Source organism: Myotis nattereri, assembly GCF_964212035.1.
Source record: "Myotis nattereri genome assembly, chromosome: 2".
Lineage (NCBI taxonomy): Eukaryota > Metazoa > Chordata > Mammalia > Chiroptera > Vespertilionidae > Myotis > Myotis nattereri.
The window spans coordinates 86,672,848-86,693,528 of record NC_138076.1 but is presented as its reverse complement, the minus strand read 5'-3'; the positions used below and the strand labels follow the sequence as shown (position 1 = coordinate 86,693,528).

At 49.0% G+C, this 20,681-nt stretch overlaps 2 protein-coding genes across 2 annotated transcripts in view; one reads left to right on the top strand and one right to left on the bottom strand.

Moving 5' to 3' along the window:
• The window catches only part of ERICH6B (glutamate rich 6B), a gene marked incomplete at both ends in the record, with an annotated part of 35,459 nt that extends 29,029 nt beyond the window's left edge, over positions 1 to 6,430 (top strand). The window contains 2 exons of the mRNA XM_081083904.1: positions 3,644 to 3,869; positions 6,227 to 6,430. Coding sequence (XP_080940030.1) covers positions 3,644 to 3,869; positions 6,227 to 6,430 — 430 coding nt within the window. The remainder of the gene's footprint in view (positions 1 to 3,643; positions 3,870 to 6,226) is intronic.
• An 8,265-nt stretch (positions 6,431 to 14,695) lies between these two features.
• Positions 14,696 to 20,681, bottom strand: part of COG3 (component of oligomeric golgi complex 3) — an 88,697-nt gene continuing 82,711 nt past the window's right edge. Inside the window, exon 23 of the mRNA XM_081114535.1 lies at positions 14,696 to 15,409. Within this exon, the coding sequence (XP_080970661.1) occupies positions 15,380 to 15,409 (30 nt within the window). The 3' untranslated portion in view covers positions 14,696 to 15,379. The remainder of the gene's footprint in view (positions 15,410 to 20,681) is intronic.

Here is a 20,681-nt window from a genome sequence, read left to right as displayed (position 1 = left end):
AAACCCAGGGGGAAGGATGGTGCTCGGATTCAGATTCTGTCAGTCTGGGTAGGGCTGGAGGCCTGCACTCTGTAAGAGATTCCCAGGAGGTTGTGCAGGTCTCCAGGGTGTGGGCCCAGGCCAGCATGCCTCCACTAGCCTTCAGAAATCAGCCAAGGCCCATAAGCTGGCAGCAGCTGCCTCATCTATCAGGCGTGACGCCCCTCTAAAGACCGTAATACAAAGACAGGAGACCCCGAAGGAAATACTTCCATCTCCTCCACAAAATCAACAACAGTGGATAGCCAAGCCATTGTGCTGACACAAGACCTTTGCTGGGACCCCAGGAAAAACTCAACCTCACAAGGGAATGAGCCCAATGTCCCGTCTGTGGGACAGCAGTGACTAGTGGCTCAATTTCTCTCCCCCAGAGAAATTGCTTCCAGGCCTTGCTTCCAGGCCTCAGGCACTGGCCTCGGAGTCATTTCTGGATTCAGGGACCCCAAACTTCCATCTCCCATCTCTCTCTGTAGGCCTTGCTGTCTTCTAGTCTTGAAGTTTTTTTCTGAAACTGCTAACCACTTCACCATTCATGGTTCTCAAGAGGGGAGATACACTGGCAGCTTCCACTTCTAATGCTGAGCTCCTTGTCACTGGAGAAAAGGGAGGCTGCCCCACATTGAAAGCTGCTCGTTAGGTTCGGAGTGGGCCTCGTGAACCTCTGCAAAAGGCCTCCACTCTTACCCACCCTGGGCTGGCCCCTCTGTCCACCCAAAGGCAGCCCCTGCCTTTCCCTCCTTGCTCTCCAGCTGCCCCCACAGCCGAGCACACACCCCCATAGTATCACTGCCATTTTTCTTGTCCTTCCATTTTGGTGCTAAAGGAGCAGGCCAATAAGGAAAGGGAAGGGGTCCCCTCAGCAGGTCCTGGCCCCTCTGCACACTGGCCTGGTGGGCCTCTCGTCTCCCCCCAGCAGCCCCTCCTCACTCAGCTGTCTGCAGTTGCCCAACATTTCTGTCCTGCCTCCCCTGAGGGCAAATGCATGTTATCTGAGTCATGCTCTAGTTTGGCTTAAACCAAAGCAAAGCAAAGCGGCAGCATTTCAGGCCTCAGAGACTTGGATGAGAGAGGAACTGTCTCTGTGTATCCCACACACACACCCATCCCCCCAAAAAGTCATTGCACAGGGCAGAATGGGCTCCCGGTCCCAAGCTGCTTCCCTTCCTAGGGGCAGCAGAACCAAAGGAAAATTCGATCCTGTGAGGAAAGGTCCCTGAGAGAATTCATCGTTAGAACTGCAGTCCCTTTGTCACAGGGAGATCGATTTTGTGGCAAAGACCCGCCGAGTCATTTGGGAACACAAAGCTGCTCAATCGGGGCCGTCCAAGCCTAATCATTACTAGAAATGGCCACAGCTGCTCCCCAGCCCCAGCCCCACCCCTCACCCTCAGTGTGTGCCGAGCTCCTCCATTTAGAGATAAGCTGTTTAAGGACTGAGTATTTCTCTGGTCGTTTTTTATTTCCGTCTCCTCAGGAATGGTGATGGCATAGTTGTAGTTTGCCGGTGTTTGGAAACTAAACCCCAGCATCGCCCACAACCTCCAGGCCCTGGACTTGAGGAATCTCAGACCAGACCTCCTGCAGGCTTCAGGGTCCCCCACAGCAAGGGGCCCGGACCTGCCTGAACTCAGGGTTCCTGGTGGGTGGGTCTACACACTCCACAGCTTGGGGTCTTTACACCCCCTGGGGAGGAACCTCCAGATTTAGATATCTGGGGGTTCTAGACCCATTTTCCTGAGGATGCCTCAGCCCAGAGCTGGGTGCCCAGGGCAGGGACAGACCCCTGACTCCTGGGAAGGCCTTGTGAGAGAGCTGTGATAGGGGTCATCACAGGGTAGAGCTAGCAGGATCTGCTCCCCATGGGGTGGAAGAAAAGTCCCTCTCTACCCTTTTTTCCATCCATGGTAATAAGGATATTCTAATTATGACCAAGTTATTGCTATGTACAGGCACTTAATCCTCCCAGCAACCCTCTGAGTGAAGTAGTAGTATCATCTGCAGTTGAAATTGAGGCATTGGGAGTAACTGTCCCTAGTGGCAGATCTAGGCTTTGAACTTGGAGATTCTGACTCCAGAGCCCAGATTTTTAACTCCTCGCGTGCAAACAGCCTCTTGTCTATGTAAAGTGAAACGAGGTAGGCCAGGCCGGGCCCGAAGGCGAGAGACTTAGGACTTTTGCACTTTGTTTGCTGGGAAATGGGAAGCAACAGGAGAATCTTGGATTGGGAGCTGCAAGGCGTTCTCCTGTTGGAGGTGAACAAGGCTGCCCTTCGCCGGCCTCCTGCTCGGAGCTGACCTGTGAGGCCACCAGACAGCCGGGAGGAAACCTAGCAGGCGTCTGAGTGACCCTGGCTGCCCCACACCCACCTCCTCTGCTTCCCCGGCTCCCAGATCCTCTGCCCTCTGCATTCAGAGAAGTTGCTGCCCCAACAGCACAGATTCCAGGGACAGCCGTGGCGGGAGTCCAAAAGCAGAAGCCGGGGAAGAGGGACACGGTTGGCTTCAAACGCCAAGAAAGGATGGCTCACCGACAAGAGGGCCTGGGCTGGTGAGGGAGAAGCGCATGCACCCTCACTCATCCAGCACCTATTTGCGTGGGTCCCAGGCACAGTGCTGGGGCAGGAACTCATTGGGGAACCAAACGGACGTGGACCTTGCCCTGCAGGACCACGTTTTACATTTACATTTTAGTAAAGAAAACACAGACGACAGACAAGTGCAGGTGTTCTCATTATTCAGGATGGTTCTGTTCTAGGGAGTCTCCGTGAACACTGAGCAGTGAGCACTGGACTCATTGCTTGCGGGGGACTGTGTGTGTGTTTCACGTAGACAGAATCACAAACACGGGGAGGGCAGTGACACATCTGAGTCCTCTGATGCGCACGTTCCCCGCGGAGGCTGCGTGAGGTGCTGCCTCCCGGAGGACGGAGACGGGAGGCAGGGCTCGGTGGCTCAGAAGCCCCAGCTCTGGGGCCAGGTGGACTCCACCAGGATGGGTTGCTTTGAGGATTGAAGATTACCTTCACGAGGGATAGATACACAGTGCTCCTGGAACAACGGGCTCAGTACTCACTAAGTGTTCAAGGCGACTTTACAGAACCTAACACATACACAAATAACAAGAACCAACTATACGTATTAGTAAATTATATGGAGGAAACCAGCAAGGAGCGAAGATGGAGAGTGACATAGGGAGCCAGAGGGGCTGGTCAGGAAGGGCCTCTGAGAAAATGATGCTTATGCAGGAGCCAGCTGTGCCAAGCAGGGTGGGAGGGCGGTTCCACGCAGAGGAAACAGCATGGCAAAGCCCTGAGGAGGAAAAGAGCACACAGCCCCTGGGACTGAAAGGAGCGCGTGGGAGTGGGGGGCGCAGGCACAAGACAAGGCTAGAGTCTGCACGGGAGGCTGAAGGGCTGCACCTCGTCTTGGGCTTGCCCTCCTAGTTGGAACTTCTCCCACCTGCCAAGACCCATGGGAGCCTGTGGGCTGTTTGTGGGCAAAGGTTGAAGCAAGAAAGGGGGGGAGAGAGGGAGGGAGCAGGCCTGCATCGCCCCCTCGCCCCATGGCCAAGTGCCCAGCTGCCTGATGGGACTTCTCAATCTAGGTTGAGCCTGAGCCAAAACCTGGGCTACTACTTTGACAAAGACAAATCCCAGAAGGCCTGGAACTGGTGGAACCTGAACCTGCACGTCCACGCGCCCCCTGTCCAGTCTATCTCCTTAAACATCAACCAATATATCAAGGTACAAGTCAAGAGCCAAAATGAGATCATCTTCCGCTTCGTCCACCAAACAAACCGCATTTCCTTAAACCTGGGCACCAAGTACAAGGTAAGATCTCAACTCCCCACACCTCTGCCCACCTGCTGCACGCAGGCCTCGGCTGGCTCTTACTGGTCGTGCCATGGGCCCCGGGCCATGTTCTGCATGACTCCAACCCATAGGAAAACAAGGCCACGATATCAACATGCCTCATCTGGTCTGACACTCACTACAACCCTGTCACCTGGCAGGGCCAGAAACAAAGGGGAAATGTGTGTCCCCAGCCCTACTCTCCTTCTCACACATGCTCATTTCCAACGAAATGACTGCCTGGAAGTTCAAGGCCTCTGCCCAGTCCAGGCAGGAAGTCCCAAAGGAGAGTTAGTTTCCTCGGCTGCTATAACGAATGACCACAAGCTGTGGGATTTAAATCAACAGAAGTTTATTTTCTCACAGTTCTGGAGGCTAGAAGGTTAAAATCGAGGTGTCAGCTACCTCCAAAGGCTCTAAGGGAGAATCCTTCCTTGTCTCTCCCAGCTTCTTGCTTCCCAGCATTCCTTGGCCTGTGGCAGCCTCACTCCAGTCTCTGCGTCTGTCTTCACGTGGCCGCTCCTCCACGTCTCTCTGCACATCAACCTCCCTCTCCTTTCTCTTATAAGGACACCAGACATTGGAGTTAGGGCCCACCCCAAGTCCTCATCCATGGTCCTTAACTTGATTACATCGGCAAAGATCCTATTTCCAAATACGGTTACATTCACAGGTTACTGGCCATGTCTTTTGGGGGCCACTGCTCTGCCCACTACGAGGGGAGAGTCTGGACCCTAGCGTTCTCACGGTGACAGGGCAAGAGGCGGGCTATTGAGACCCTTCCTGACCACCAGAGGGAAGGCAGGGAACTGGGAAAACTCCGAGGCCTGGAGCTGCTGGGATCTGAACCTCTACGTCCGAACGGCCCCTGCCCAGTCTATCTCCCTAACTGCCCCCTGAGACACACACAAGATCCCGTTCCTGCTCCAGCTCCCCCGCCCCTGCCCACACACACACACACACACACACACACACACTCCACAGAGGGCTCTGTTTACAGACCCACCAGAGAGCCATTCCAGGCCGCTGACAGCATGACGGCCTGGGTAGACAGATGGACATGTCTTGTGGGAAGTGGGCCAGGCAGAGAAGCAGGCTGATGGAAGGGAAGAAGCAAACTCAAGCACAATTAAGCTGTGTAACTAATATTTGAAAGGAGAGGAGAGAATGTGGCAGGTTAGGGTGACCACCACCCCAGTTTGCCCAGGACGGAGGCGTTTTCCAGGACAGGAGACTTCGAGAGCTAAAGCCGGGACCGTTCATGCAGATCCAGACAGCTGGTCGCCCTGGTCCCCTTGCCTAGGAAGGCTGCTGGTTTACAAGCTAAAGAATGCAGTCCCAACCTTCTCACCTACCTGGGCCTCCCAGAGCAGCCACCTCAGTAAAGAGATGATGCATACTTATGGTCTCCCCAGTTTTCCATTTGCCCCTGCACATGGAGATGAGCTAGGAGGGAGCAGCTAGAATGGAGAGGGCACGAGGACCTGGGGTTCCACTGAGAGAGGGTCAGCAAAGGAAACCAATGCCCCAAAGGGCAGGTGAATGGCTGACATGGTCAGAGTCCTGTGCCAGTGGAAGGCGGCAGGAGGCCAAAGGAAACGAATCAGCACAGATGTGACTCATCGGCAGGGTCCTCCCAGGCCAGGCAGCAGGGCGTCCTGAGAACACGCCAGCCCCTCCGCTTCCCGTGTGACACAGGCAGGCCTCTTGCTCCTTCTGAGACTGTTGTCGTTTATAAAGTGACAGTGACGTTGTACGGCTTCAATAAGACGCTTTGTGTGAAAACATTTCATAAGTTGGATACTTCATAGAAATAGAACATCTTGGTTTTCTTTAGCATTCTTCTGGGAGGCCCTTTGCTCGGCCTTCTGTTGCTACAAACCAAGGCCCAGAGGTGGCCTCACTGGGCAGTCCTCATCCCAGCAAAACCCAGACACACTCCGGCGAGCCCGCAGTGGGAGTGCGGCTCTCGGCAGACCCTTCGGACAGTCTCCCAACTGTGGCAGGGCCTCCGTGGGAGAAAATCCATGGGGAAAAGCGGATGTCCCCAGGGGGGCACAGCCTTTGGATGGCAGCCCACACCAGGTCTCAGGAGCTGGCACCCTTTGGCTTGGGTTCAGGCTGGGGGTGGCCACGGGCACAGGCCCAGCACGTGTCCTCGGGAAGCAGCCGAAAGGTTGCTGGTGGCTGGGCTGGGAGCGGAGATTTGCCCTGGAGAGTGGCGTTTCCGGGGAAGACTCCGTCCTGGCCACAGGGGTCTGATCCTGGGAGGGTTGGGGGGGGGGGGGGTCTGGGGCAGCATTTATCCTCACCTAGCCTTCCGTGAATTCTCACAGTTCATCAACCCGGAGAGGCTGAGTGAAATGAAGGTGAAAGCAATCCTGGAGGTGGACATTAGTTCAACAGCTCGGAAGATTCAGGTCCTTCTGGGCAAAATGAGTAGGATCCTGCATTTCCTGACCATGTGTGATTTGGAAAACTTCATAGAGAGCGCCACGAACTTGCTGCGGGACAGCAGTCGGAAAAGGAAGAAGTTTTAGGTCCCGATGAGCGCCGCCGCCACACTGCCCCAGGCTTGCCAGCACCTGCTGGACGTCCCTGGAAGGTTATGGTCAGGAGCACCAAGGAAAACCCCAAAGTCTCGTTCTTGTCTCTTGAGAGTTGTTTTGTAATGTGGCGCCTGTCACGGTAGCTTGGTTTGACAGGAAAAGCCTTTGGGGTTCTGACAGACTCCGTGGCGGGGGACAGAAAGGACCCAGGAGCCGGCCCTGGCCCGACAGCGTCAGGGGCAGGACAGTCCACAGCTGTCCTGCTTGCTCCCACTGGTCACTGCCACCTCCCTGCACCTGGTTGACTCAGGACATAGACCGTCTCGAAGGCTAGCTCTGCCAAGTGTTGGCTGTGTGGCAAGTAGCTTTACGCCTCAGTTTCCTCGACTATGAAATGGGTCTAGAAATAGTAGCTCTCACTAACCCTGAACTCATCTCAAACACCTCCTCTCCCATCCCCACCAGGGCAGAGGGAAACCCAGACAGCAAACCACAGCCTCCTGCAGGGGGCCCCCCAAACCAGGAGCCAACTAAGCCCAAAAGGACCAACACTAACCACCCCTCCAATAGCTGGGGCCCTCTGGTCACTGGTAATAGCTACCAACTGGAGCAGGTAAAGCAAAACAGGAAGCGAATGATCTGGATGGGAGATGCAATGGCTCTCAGAAAGGACAGGAGCATGGAAGGCCGCTAGAAGCCAGGAGGACGTTCATCCTCATCTCTGCGACACTCATCTTGTTCTGAAGACATTTTCTGTGCACCTCAGTTCACGTGACTTTGTTTCCTGATCTCTCGCAGAACACCCAGTGGTCTCGGATTGGCTGGCTCATCTGGTGCAATCCAGGGTGATAAGGGAGGGTGGGTTATGTCTCGTAGACATGGTTCCTAGTTGATGCCTGAGCATGGGAAGGGGTGGGAGTTTCTAGAACAGGGGACTCAGGAGCTGGACAGCGTGCCTTTTAAATCCCTGGGACACAGCAAATTTCCCAGGGTGATCTCAACTGCCGCCTAAACCAAGATGGGAAACCCCTTCTAGCAATTAGCTCTTCCCTGCCATGAGCCGGGTGCCTGCCCTCCTGCTCTCACACTGCCTGCCTCCACCTCTAGCCATCACCCCAGGCGTGAAGCTGCGCAGCTGGGCTGGGACTAGGGTGCTGAGGCCAGCGGGGCATCACAGCCACTTCCACTGTTTGACTCAGACTTGTTGGTGAACAGTATCAACAGCTAAAACTACAGTCACTACCATACTTGGCATGAATGGCAGACGTGGAGATTTGCAGGCCACCCCCAACATGCCCGTGGGCCTTGTTGGTTGGGCACCTCCACTCAGGAGGCGGAGAAGCCCCCTTCCTCACGGGCACTAGAGACAAAGCTCCTGAGTCGCACTTGGCAATGAGCAGGTCCTTCCAAGCTCCCAGATGTTTCTCCCGGGACTGAAGGCCTCGGACCTGAAGGCGGGAGCGCCCTGGAGTCAGGCCTGGTTGGCCGTCTTGGCAGCACCGTTTGCCAGCTGTGGGGCCTGGGGCAAGGCAGTGAGCCCCGCTAGACTCCATTCCTCACCTGAAATAGGAAGAGTTACAGTGAAGACGAAAGGAGGTGGCGTCGGTAAGGCACTGGGCATGGTGCTCAGTAGGTGCGGCTCTTACTGTTTTCAGCCTCTTCCTCTCCTCGGTCCTCCTCCTTTCACCAAACCTGAACACAGGCTTCCGTTAGTGCAGAGGCTGTCCACAGGGAGCCTTGCAGAGGCATTTTGTCTCGTCAGTCCCGTTTTAAACCATGTTGTTGCCAGCATTTAATAGATGGGAGGTTTCCAGCCGCTCCTGTGACGCCTGCTCTGCGCCAGTGTGTCAGAGCCTGGGCAGAATACCGACCTCTGAGTTATTTCCATCAGGAAAAGCGAATCACCTCACAGGCTGGGCAGTAAATACTGACAGCAGCCAACCAGCTGGCCAGGCCTGTAAAAGCCCGGATCCCACCCGTCAGTCTGCTCAGGCTGCTGGAGCCAAGGGCCACACTGAGCAGCTGGAACCACGGAGACTGATTGATGGTCTGGGCTCTGGAAGCTGGAAGCCCGCAGTGCAGGGCGTCCCCGAGCAGGTGCTGGGGAGGGTGTGTCGCCCGGGCCTTTCTCCAGCTTCGGGGAGCTCCTTGGCTTGTGGCAGCATCACTCCAGTCTTCACAGGGAGTTCTCCCCGTGTGTCTGGGTCAAATTTCCCCCTTTTACGTAGACACCACTCATAATGGGCCAGGGGCCCCCCTACTGCAGTCCGGACCCCACCCCGTGTCAGTGTGCTCCAGTGCGCCTCACCTCACCAGTAATTACCTCTGCAACAGCCCTGTTTCCAAATCAGGGCTGTGGTACTGGGCATCAGGACTTCAACACATGAATGTGGGGGACACAGTTCAACCCTAACACATGTCTGCCTCACACCCCAGCCCCGCTCAGGCCCTGCACTTCCTGAGGGGACAAGCCCCCTTGCTCATTATCATTTCATCTTCAGTGACTTGGCCAGAAACGGTGCTTCTCCAAAAACAAAAATGGACTCAGTTGGGCTGTTTATCAATACTAACTGTTCAGTGACACACAAGGGTTTCCTGATGGGTATCCTCATCAGTGAATGCCCCAAGGCGCATGGAGTCTCGTCCAAGTGCCTACAGAAATTAGTAACAAACTCAGTAATAATTACACTATGTAATAGGTATGCACTGGGCGCCTACCCTGTGCCAAAGGTCCAAAGAGAACAGGTTGTCTGCCTTCGGGGATTCCAGAGTGGGGATCAGACACAAGCAACAGCAAAAGGATGAAAGTACTGCTTTGTGAAGGAGCACAGTGGAAGCAAAGGGGTCACCTGGGGAGGCAGGAGGGGTCGCAGGAAGCCTCTCTGAGCCAGGGCTGAGGAAGGACCAGGAGCGGGTGGGGCGCGCTGAGAGTCCCCAGGAGTGGCAAGCGTTCATGCAGAGACAGTGAGCATGTAGGGCAGACAAAAGGCACCGGATAGGGAGACTGTTGGAGAGTATCTTCTAGCTGCACAACCCCCCAGCCCCGTGGTCGGCAAACTGCAGCTCGCCAGCCACATGCGGCTCTTTGGCCCCTTGAGTGTGGCTCTTCCACAAACGACCACATGCGGGCGCACATACAGTGCGCCCATGCGCAGAAGTCGGTTTTCGGCCTGGGAGAGTCTATTTTGAAGAAGTACTGTTGATATTTGGCTCTGTTGACTAATGAGTTTGCTGACCACCGCCTCAGCCCCTTCCTTTATGGGGAAAACACTCTTCTGAGTATTTATTTGTGGGCAGCCATGCCCTGCTCACCAGGAAGAAACTAAAAAGGTCGTATCAGTGAGGGGCCAGTGAGGACCCAGTAATTCCAACAGGGAAAATGTAACAAAGCCTAGCACGCTAATACTAAAAGGGACCTGGAAGAGAACTCTAGAAGCCCAAGAACCGCAAATGAAAGGCCCAGTATTCTCCCTCCCTCTCTCTCTCCCCATCTCCTCTCTTTAGAATGCACCCAAAAAGGGAACTAAGAACTTACGGGGAGGATGTGACTGCAGCCCTGGCTGGTGGGGAGGTTCGGAGCCAGGGAGCTGAAGCTGGTGCACAGGGTGCGGCCCCCAGGTTGCGGAAGCTGCTTCACAAAAAGCTTCCTGCCAGGTGCCAGGAAAGCTGGCGGGAGAGTGGGTGCGCCAGACCTCCCATGCAGTGCTGACAGCCCAAACAAGGGAACCGACAGAGCCCCGCCCAGGCCTCGCGTGCACCTCCAGCACCAGCAAAGCCTAATACTGCACCAGCTGGCAGCGGAGGCATGTTCTCAGGGCCCGGCTCAGAATCTCAAAGCTGGGCAAAAGGGTGGATTTGGAGCTGACAGGAATAAACCAGTAACTAGCACAGAGGTGGTCTTCTCTATGCTCCAACACTGTATTGAAGTATGGACTAACACACACACACACACACGCACACGCACACGCACACGCACACGCACACGCACACGGGTGCCTCACGGGGAGTGATCTTGGCCAAGATGAAAGCAGTTGAGTGATGCCCACCCAATCCGGGACTCACACAGAAGTGGAGACCTGACCAACTCTTTCTGCTTTGAAAAAAAATGCATCTGTGATGCTCCCTGTTCTTATCCCTTTGCTCCTCCAGCACCAGTCTGTCCCCAAGCCCCCGCTTCCTTCCAGTAAAGCCATTCCTGCTCATTCGACTAAGATGTCCTCTGTTGCTTGCACTCAAGAACCCTGACAGACACAGAGGACGAATAGTGAGGGCCTGAGGCTGGGTGGATGGGCAGGGGCTGATTGAGACAGCTGCGTGTGCCGCAGGAGATAAAGTTTTACATTCTGGAGCAAGGGAAGATGTTAATAAGACTGGGCTCTTGTAGCAAAGATATTTCAATATTCCCAACAAGGATATTGAAAACGAGGGCCTTGACGTGGGCAACAGCATTAGAAATACAGAGAAGGGGAGGAGATAAAGAGCTACATAAGAGAGGAAATAGGCAGGATTAGGTAGCAATGGGAAGGGGAGGGGAGGGGAGGCTACGTGATTTTGGCAACAGAGTGGATTCTTTCATTCATTCACCTACTGCAGGCACTGTCCTAGGGGCCAGGTATACAGCAATAAACGAAACCACGCTCCCTTCCATGCAGTTTACAATCTGGGTTGGGGAAGACAGAAAAAAACACACACAAATAAGCAAAATATCTCATGTGCCATATTAAGACAAGTAAGCCAGGTGAGGGAAATAAAGTCTAGGGATTGGGGGTCCCTACAGTAGGTGTACAGCAGGGTTTGTACTGGCAAAGTCTTTGATGTGAGAGGCTGTCCTGTGCATCGTAGGATATTTAGCAGTTCCAGTTGACTTCTACCAACTAGGAAACAGTAATATCCCCGGACACACACCAGTCATGACAACCAAAAACGTCTTCAATCATTGCCAAGTGTCCCAGGGCAGGGGCGAGGGAAGGTCACCCCTTGTTGAGAAGCACTGCTGTAGATCAGCTTGGGGTTTGTTTTATGGTGCAGCATATGTCTCTCTTGGCAAATGTTTCACGTACTTGAAAAGAATGTGTTCTGCTATGTTAGGTATTCTGAATTTCATGAGGAAACACAGGCACATCATTCTATAACTAGGCTACACTTTTTAAAAAATGCCATGAAAACAAGCAAAACCTACAGAGGCGTTGTATAAATTAAAAAGGACTAAAGAGACACAACCACCAAATAAAATCTAAGAGCATGGATAAAAAGCTATGACACATTTGGGGGGACAATTGAAACTAAAATATGGACTCTTACATATTACTGAATACTTTTTGGGAAAGTGATGATGGTATTAAAGTTATGTAGGAGAATGTCCTTAGTGTTTGGAGATGCTGATGTATTTTAGGATAAAATGTCTTGTCTTCAACCTACTTTCAGGTCATTTCCATGTGCATGTGTATACACTGATAACTAAAACCCACTTGGTTAAAATGTGTCAAAGAATTCAATCTTGTAAGAAAATTTTTTTAGAATATACACAGACAAACCCAGATGCTATATGTCAAACATTTCATAGCAATTTGCCTCTCAGGGTTCATGTATTAAAGACTCACAGTTTATGTTAAAATTCAAACACTATAGAAGTGTCTAATACTGAACATTTTTAAAATCAGAAATACTTTTAAAAACTATTTCAAAAAAGAAAAAAATATTCACCGGGTCACTATTTAACGGAAGCCACTGTTTCAAGTTCCCAGCAGCTGCCGGGGCTGGCTGCTGAGGGCGAGCAGACAGATGAGCTGGTTAGTGGAAGGAGCGCCGAGAAGAGCTCCCAGGAAGGAGGCAATGAAGCTAGTGCCTGAGTAACGTCTCTCACCAGCATCCCAGCTGCCTTTAACGAACAGACTCTGTGACAAACTACGGGTGACACTATTCTTTCTCACTTATAAGGTAGTAAAAGAGGAGAACTTAAAGATATGGAGTTGTTGCCGAAACCGGTTTGGCTCAGTGGATAGAGCGTCGGCCTGCGGACTGAAAGGTCCCAGGTTCGATTCCGGTCAAGGGCATGTACCTTGGTTGCGGGCACATCCCCAGTGGGGAGTGTGCAGGAGGCAGCTGGTCGATGTTTCTCTCTCATCGATGTTTCTAACTCTCTATCTCTCTCCTTTCCTCTCTGTAAAAACTCAATAAAATATATTAAAAAAAAAAAAAAAGATATGGAGTTGTTAAACCAGGGGAAAATACAAATTTGTTTTTATTGCTATTTCAATAATGCTAAATTTCAACACAACCATTTGTGCTGACAGTATTCAGGAAATTGTCAGCTTTGTAAACAAACAAAAATTTAAAATCCTTCAACTAATGAAGCATTAAGATGCTTCAGAAATGTCTTTCCACAATATTCATCTTGCCAAAAGAATCCACACAATGCAAGTAAAACTGGGGAAGTCGGAGTAAGATTGGCGGAGCACACTAATGTCAATATCCTACTTGTGATATAATGTGTTATAGTTTTGCAAGATGTTACCATTGGGATCTGTCTGTATTATTTCTTACAATTGCACATGAATCCACAAATTAGTGCAATAAAAACTTCAATTTAAAAAAATTTTAAAGAATCCACACACAACAGAAATGTTAGGAAGCAAAAATCTTTATTTTTAAAAAAATTTACATTTCTTAAAAACAGCAATTTCTAGCCAAATAATATAAAGCCTTTTAAATTAATTATTTGAAAGTATGTACACCCTTTGTATAAGTAAATACTTGAAACTGTACAGATTTAAACAAATATTCATTTAGCAAACAAGTTGGACCACTATCACCTACTCAGCACTTTATAAGGTGTTTGTCTCAGAATAAAAGATTCAACGCAAGAACAAGTGCTGTGAAATATTTTGATCCTTAAGAACACACACTGCTCTGTACATCAAATTACATCATAGTATAATACATTAATCATGCCCTTATTTCTTTGGAAAGGCTTTTTAAAAATCAAATATACAACATAATACACAAAACTGGGTTTTTACAGTTTATTTCATTAAACATGTATTTTAAATAGTAAATGGAAGTAAATTCAACCTTCCTATTTCATTCATGTCAAAGAATGAATATGGATCTTCTTTACCTTCCCAAAATACAGCCCTATCAAGCAACATCCATCACTAACTTAAAGTGAGTTGAAAAACAAGTGACCTGTTTAAAATGACAGGCATGCAGCCCACCTACACACTGTGGGCGCCTGCTTTAAGGGGATGAGAAAGTCTGCTAGTCACACAGAATGAGGTCTGCAGGCCACATTCCAGAACACCCATCAGTGCTCCATCTCTAGGCTAGTGTGTGAATGCTCAAAATTCCTTCCAATCCAAAAAGCAGGCTGCATTGACTGTCAGAGGGAAAACCAACCCACTCAGGAAATAGGTGTTCGTAGGACAATTCACAGACGTGCATAATGTACTTGATGATCCCTGATATAGTGTGGTAGATGCTAAGGGTGGGCCATCTTCATCCTCCTTGTCTTTGTTAGTAAAGTGTATTTGCTACAGGTACAACCACTGAATATAAAGAACTACTAAACCTGAAGGCAGTGTACAGAAGGCTGGTAACCCTGACCTGCATGCATGAGATCCACTATTCATCAGGTTTCCTTCTCTCCTGTGTGTACAGAGTTCACACACCTGATGGTACTTCCCAGGCACAAACACTGGCTGTTGTGCCATGAAAATTCTCACTAGATACTGCACATAAGCAGGCTGCAGCCCCTGCAGTTCAAGAATACAGACACTGAGACCTTCCCTGAGGTCCCTGACTCTTGAAACTAACACAACAAAAACACAGGAAAAAGGGTGGGAGGAGGTAGAAGAGAGCAAAGGGAGGGCAAAGGGTGGCAGAAAGAGACGTGATTTTGGGTGGTGAGCACGCGATGCAGTGTGCAGATGTAATAGAATTGTACACTTGAAACCTGTATGATTTTGTTAATCAATGTCAACCCAATAAATTCAATAATAATAATAATAATAATAATAATAATAATGATATTTTACCTTCCCAAAATATAGCCCTACTGGTGTGGCTCAGTAGCAGAGCATCGGCCGCACACCAAAGGGTCATGCATTCAATTCCTGATCAAAGGCATGTACCTGGGTTGCAGATTTGTTTCCCAGCCCCATTTCAGGAGCATGCAGGAGGCAAACCAATAATGTATCTTTCTCACACCAATGTCTGTCTGTCTGTCTGTCTGTCTTTCTCTCTCTCTCTTTCTCTCTTCCCCCACTGCCTTCCACTCTCTCTGAAAAAAAAAAAAAATCAATGGAAAAAATATCCTCTGGTGAGGATTAACAAAACAACAATATATTTTTTTAGACACAGGAGATATCACCCTGAATTCCCAGAAAAGCAGCATGTGTTCTCAGGAGCATCCAACTGACTCCAAACTAAATTTCAAAGTGACCGGAGAAACATTATATTGAATGTAGAAACAACATTTCTAGAAGTAAAAAAATAATCACTGTGGAATGCTCAATGGTTAAAAGTGTTGCAGTGTTTCATGCTTTAAAAATCTTACTCTTAGAAGCTTCCTAATTAGCAGTATTTCCATAAAGTTCTTCTCTGCACTATCTATTGCAACCTATTTTCATTGCACATCTTTTGCTAAGAACCATTTCACTGCGTGCCCACCATGGTTACCTCTTAAAAACTTACATTTCTTGAGACCATTTAAATGAGGCAGGTACTGCTGCTCATAGATTAATCTTTGGCATTTGATGTTTTTACAAGGGAACACCAATTTTTTAACCCTCTGCTTGTATTTCATCCTGCAGTCAGCGACAAGTAGCACGCTGTGTGGTTCTCGGAGACATTCCCACATACAGTTCCTCAAGTGTCCTGCAGCCACATGACTCTCAGCCGCTCCTGGACAGGCCATTTACAAGCACATCCGGACTCATCTGGTTATTTAGAAACTGATAGTAAGAGGTTCAGCTGAAAAGCAAAGTGAAAGGCAGCATTAGCTCTGCTGTGGAATACCACAGAAAAGTTGCTTAGAGCCTCAAAAACAGAACGAGAGGAAAAGTCTAAGATTTTTAAGAGACCAGGAGACATGGCTGTAAAGTATGAACTGGACCTGCGATGCTGGTCTGACTGCTGAAGCTGCCACTGGGCACTGAGTTTGTTGGAAGCCTGTGGGGAGTTACACAACGTCACCTAATCCAGACCCTCAACTCATTCAGAATCCAACGAGGACGACAGAAAAAACTACAGACCAACACTGACAAGGGACAGAAATACATCTAAATAACCAACTCCACCTTTTTCTATGCAGAGTGTGCTTTCAGAGGAGTTGTATGTCAGATAAAGTCTTTAAATGACTCTCAAAAGCATAAGAACAGGCATGACAAGTGAATTTCAGCTCAAACGCTCATTCTTACTGAACCCAGGAGCGCCCTGACCACTCTGTACGGGAGGTTGTTACACAGAGCCTGCCAGAAAGCCAAAGAAATCTACGTGGCGACCAAGGGGAAATGACAACCTGCACACCGCAAGTTGTCACCCAGGCCCTAGGCAAGATTTGCAGTTAAATGAACAGAGCAGTGAACCCTTCTATAAAGTATAAACTATTTTGATAATCAAAATAATCATGCATACCTGGCCAGTATGGCTCAATTGGTTGGAGTGTTGTCCTGTGCACTGAAGGTCACAGGTTGGATTCCTGGTCAGAACACATACCTAGGTTGCCGGTTTAATCCCCAGTCGGGTGCGTACAGGAGGCAACCAATCCATGTTTCTCTCACATTGATGTTTCTCTCTCTCCCTCTTTCTTCCTTTCTCTAAAATCAATATTTTTTTAAAAAAAAATAACCCCATAACCTCTTTATCAATTTGTACTTCCAGTGCAAGGAACACAACATCACCTCTGTGTTTTTCCTGACCAACATATAAAACCTGGATCTAATCATAAGAAAAAAGACAACTTCTAATGGAGGAACATTCTACAAAACAACTGGCCTATCAAGGCAAAGAAAGCCAAAAAGGCTGCAGAACTGCTCTAGGCTAAGAGAAACTGAAGAGCTGTGACAAGCAGCAGCACCTGGGCTGGGTCCCCGACTATGGACTTTGGATTAGGTAATAGCATCAATGTTACATTTCCTGTTTTGAGCATTGTGGGAGGGCAGAGTAAGAGAATTCCTCATTCTTAGGAAATACACTGAAATATTTCCAAATAAAGGAGCACAGTGTCTCCCAACTTCCTCTCAAATGTCTTAAAAAGAGGGGCAAGGAGGGAGAGGGAAGGAGAAAGCAACAATGATAAAGCAAACAGGGCAAACTAAACAGCTGAGTAAAGTTCCTTATTACCATTCTTGCATTTTTCTGTAGGTTTGAAATTATAAAATAAAGTTGCAAAAAATATTTGTACAGATGCTCCTCGACTTACAATGGGGTATGTCCTGATAAACCCACTGTAAGTTGAAAATATCATTAAGTTGAAAATGCATTTGATTAGCCTAATCTACCAAACATCATAGCTTAGCCTCGCCTAAATTCAACGTGCTCAGAACACTTCCATTAGCCCACGGCTGGGCAAACGCATTTAATACAATGCCCATAGTAGAATATCTGTTATTTACACTTGTGATTGGGAGCTGTGGCTCTCTGCCCCTGACCAGCAGCATGAGAAAGTATTGTGGCACATATCACTAGCCCAGGAAAAGATGAAATTCAAAATTCCAAGTACAGTTTTTACTGAATGGATATCACTTTCACACCATCGTAAAGTCAAAAAATATTAAGTTGAACTATCATAAGTCAATGCACTGCCATACATTGGGTCTTAAGAAATGGGTCATAAATGAAATACTCCAAAAAAAAAAAAAGAAAAAGAAAAAAAGAAATGGGTCATCTGAAAGAGACTTGTCTTGGGGTGGTGAACACACAGTACAATATACAGTTGATGTATTATAGAATTGCATCCCTGAAACCTATAGAATTTTATTAACCAATGTCACCCCAATAAATTCAATTATTTTTAAAAAGGAAATGGGCCCTAACTGGTTTGGCTCAGTGGATAGAGCATCGGCCTGTGGACTGAAAGGTCCCAGGTTCAATTCCAGCCAAGGGCATGTACCTTGGTTGTGGGCACATCCCCAATAGGAGGTGTTGCAGGAGGCAGCTGATCGATGTTTCTCTCTAATTGATGCTTCTAACTCTCTATCCCTCTCCCTTCCTCTCTGTAAAAAATCAATAAAATATATTTTTAAAAAATAAAATAAAATAAAATAAAAAGGAAATGGGTCACAAAAATTCAATTTCCAGGGAAATTTAAAATGAGCAAGAAAGTGAGAGTAAAACAGATGGTTCCCTCCAGGAACAATGCAGAGCATGGAAATACACGGTTCTGGTTTCCACCAGGCAGCTCTTGGCCAAGTGACTTAACCTCTCAAGGCCACAGCTTCTTCATAAGTAAAATGGGGTAAATATAGGAAGGTCAAGTGAAGATTAAATAAGATGATACATGTCAAATGCTTAGAACAGCACTTGGCAGCAGGCAATAATACTAGCTATTATCTAGAAAATGTTAACAGTTCTGAAAGAGAATCAAGGCACAGAAAAAATGAGGGTCTCTATTAATGTTTTTCAAACTGTAGGTTTCAGCCCACTGGGAAATCATGAAAATGATTTAGTGACTCAAAAGAATAAGGAACAGAAAGACGCAAAGCAAAGCAACTGAGTTGCACATACTGTAAACCTTTTTAATTTACAGATATACACACATACACTAAAGCATGCATCTCGCTGGCAGGAGTCACCTGGAAGCTCAGGAACTCTGTTCTAATAAGTCCTGCCCTGCCACTCCCCATTCACAATCACACAACTGGCTATGACTGGAGGAAAAAAATTAGACAACTATGTTGAATGGTTTCTCTTGGATTTGCAACCACTGACCTCAACTGAGCCTTCCTCCTCACAGCTTTAGCACCTCCTCACTCTCAGTGGTGACCTTCCTTCCTGTTTCACTCATACACGTGAAGCAGAGGACAGCTTCCGTGAGCTCCCAACACCTCCACTACTCCCGCACATGTGCCCCACTCAGCCTTCTCTCCTTTTCCACAGACGGAACTCCAATGCACCTAACAAAGGCTCCACCTTCCAACAGCTCCTGAGATTCCATCCCCCTTCTCTACTCAAGGACATTTTCCAGCATAACTTTTTCCCTCTCTTTGGACCTTCCTCATGAACATATAAACATGCATTTCCCCCATTTTTTCAAAATAAAAAAGGTTAATAACAATAACAAATAAAAAGTTACCTATAGTTCAATAACAAAAATAGTTATCTACAGGGGGGAAAGGAAAAGGCTGTAGGGCTCTGGAATGGGAAACAAGACATCTCCAGATTTACCTTATCTATAATTCTGACTTGGAAACCATGTAAATATTTTATCTAATTAAAAAACAAAATTAAATCAAAATGGGGGGAAATATATCTAAATATTAAAAACAAGTCTAACTAAATTATAGTTAACTAGAGGCCCAGTGCACAAAAATTTGTGCACCCAGTGGAGGGGGGGGGCTCCCTCAGCCCGGCCTGTGCCCTCTCGCAGTCTGGGACCCCTCAGTGGATAACCACCTGCTGGCTTAGGCCTGTCCCCAGGGGTTTGGGCCTAAGCTGGCAGTCAGACATCCCTCTGGCAGCCCAGGAGCCCTCAGGGGATGCCCACTTGCCAGCGGGGAGCAGGCCTAAGCTGCAGTCGGACATCGTTAGCGCTGCTGAGGAGGCAGGAGAGGCTCCCACCACCAAAGCTTTACTGGCAGCCATCAGCCTGGCCTGTGACTGAGCAGAGCTCCCCCTGTGGGAGTGCACTGACCACCAGGGGGCAGCTTCTGCATTGAGCGTTGCCCCCTGGTGGTCAGTGTGTGTCATAGTGACCAGTCATTCCCAGTCGTTCTGCTGTTAGGGTCAATTTGCATATTACCCTTTTATTATATAGGATAGAGGCCTGGTGCATGGGTGGGGGCCGGCTGGTTTGCCCTGAAGGGTGTCCCAGATCAGGGTGGGGGTCCCGCTGGGGTACCTGGCCAGCCTGGGTGAGTGGCTGATGGCTGTTTGCAGGCTGGCCAAGCCCCCCAGCAGGGACCCTAACCCCATGAGGGTATGGCTCCCCGCTGGGGTGCCTGGCCAGCCTGGGTGAGTGGCTTATGGCTGTTTGCAGGCGGGCCACAGCCCCTTCAGGTTAGGGGTCCCCGCTGGGGTGCCTGGCCAGCCTGGGTGAGGGGCTGATGGCTGTTTTCAGGCTGCCCAAGCCTCCCAGCAGGGACCCTCACCCCATGAGGGTGTGGCCAGCCTGGGTAAGGGGCTGATGGCTATTTGCAGGCTGGCCACGGCCCCCAGCCACTCAAGCTCCCAGTGGAGGCTGGCTGGAAGCAGGTATATCGGATTTATTTATCTTCTATAACTTTGTTGCCTTCAGCGGAGGCCAAAGCCAGCCAGCACAGATGGGAAACTTGGCTTCCTCCATCGCTGGGGCAACCAAGCCTCCTGCTTGCTCCAGCTCCGTGGCTGCTGGCCGCCATCTTGGTTGGGTTAATTTGCATATAGTCGCTCTGATTGGCTGGAGGTCGTGGCTTGGGGTGTAGCAAAGGTATGGTCAATTTGCACGTTTCTCTTTTATTAGATAGTATAATCACAGAATATAATTACTTCAAATAACTTATAAAAAGTCTATTAATGTACAACCCTAGAATTACAGAGATAGCATATACAGCCATGAAAAAAAATGAAGTTCTGATGTATGCTACAACATGGATAAGCTTTGGAAACATGCTAAGAGAAAAAAAACAGTCATAAAAGGCCAGAGTAGACAAGTCCACAGAGACAAAAAGATTAGTAGAAGAGTAGAGAATGGGGACTCTGCTAATGGGTATGGGATTTCTTGGGGGGGAGGAGGGGTTGGGGAGGGCATGAAAATGTTCTGCAATTAGCCCTAGCTGGTTTTGCTCAGTAGATAAGAGTGTAGACCTCCAGACGGAAGGGTCCTGGGTTTGATTCCAGTCAAGGGCACATACCCAGATTGTGGGCTCGATCTCCAGTTAGGGGGCATATAGGAGGCAGCCAATCAAAGATTCTCATATTGATGTTTCTCTCTCACTTTCTCCCCCCCCCTTCCTCTCTGAAATCAATAAAAATACATTTTTAAAAAAAGGAAAGGAAGGGGGGATTGAGGGAGGGAGGGAGGGAGGGAGGGAATGTTCTGAAATTA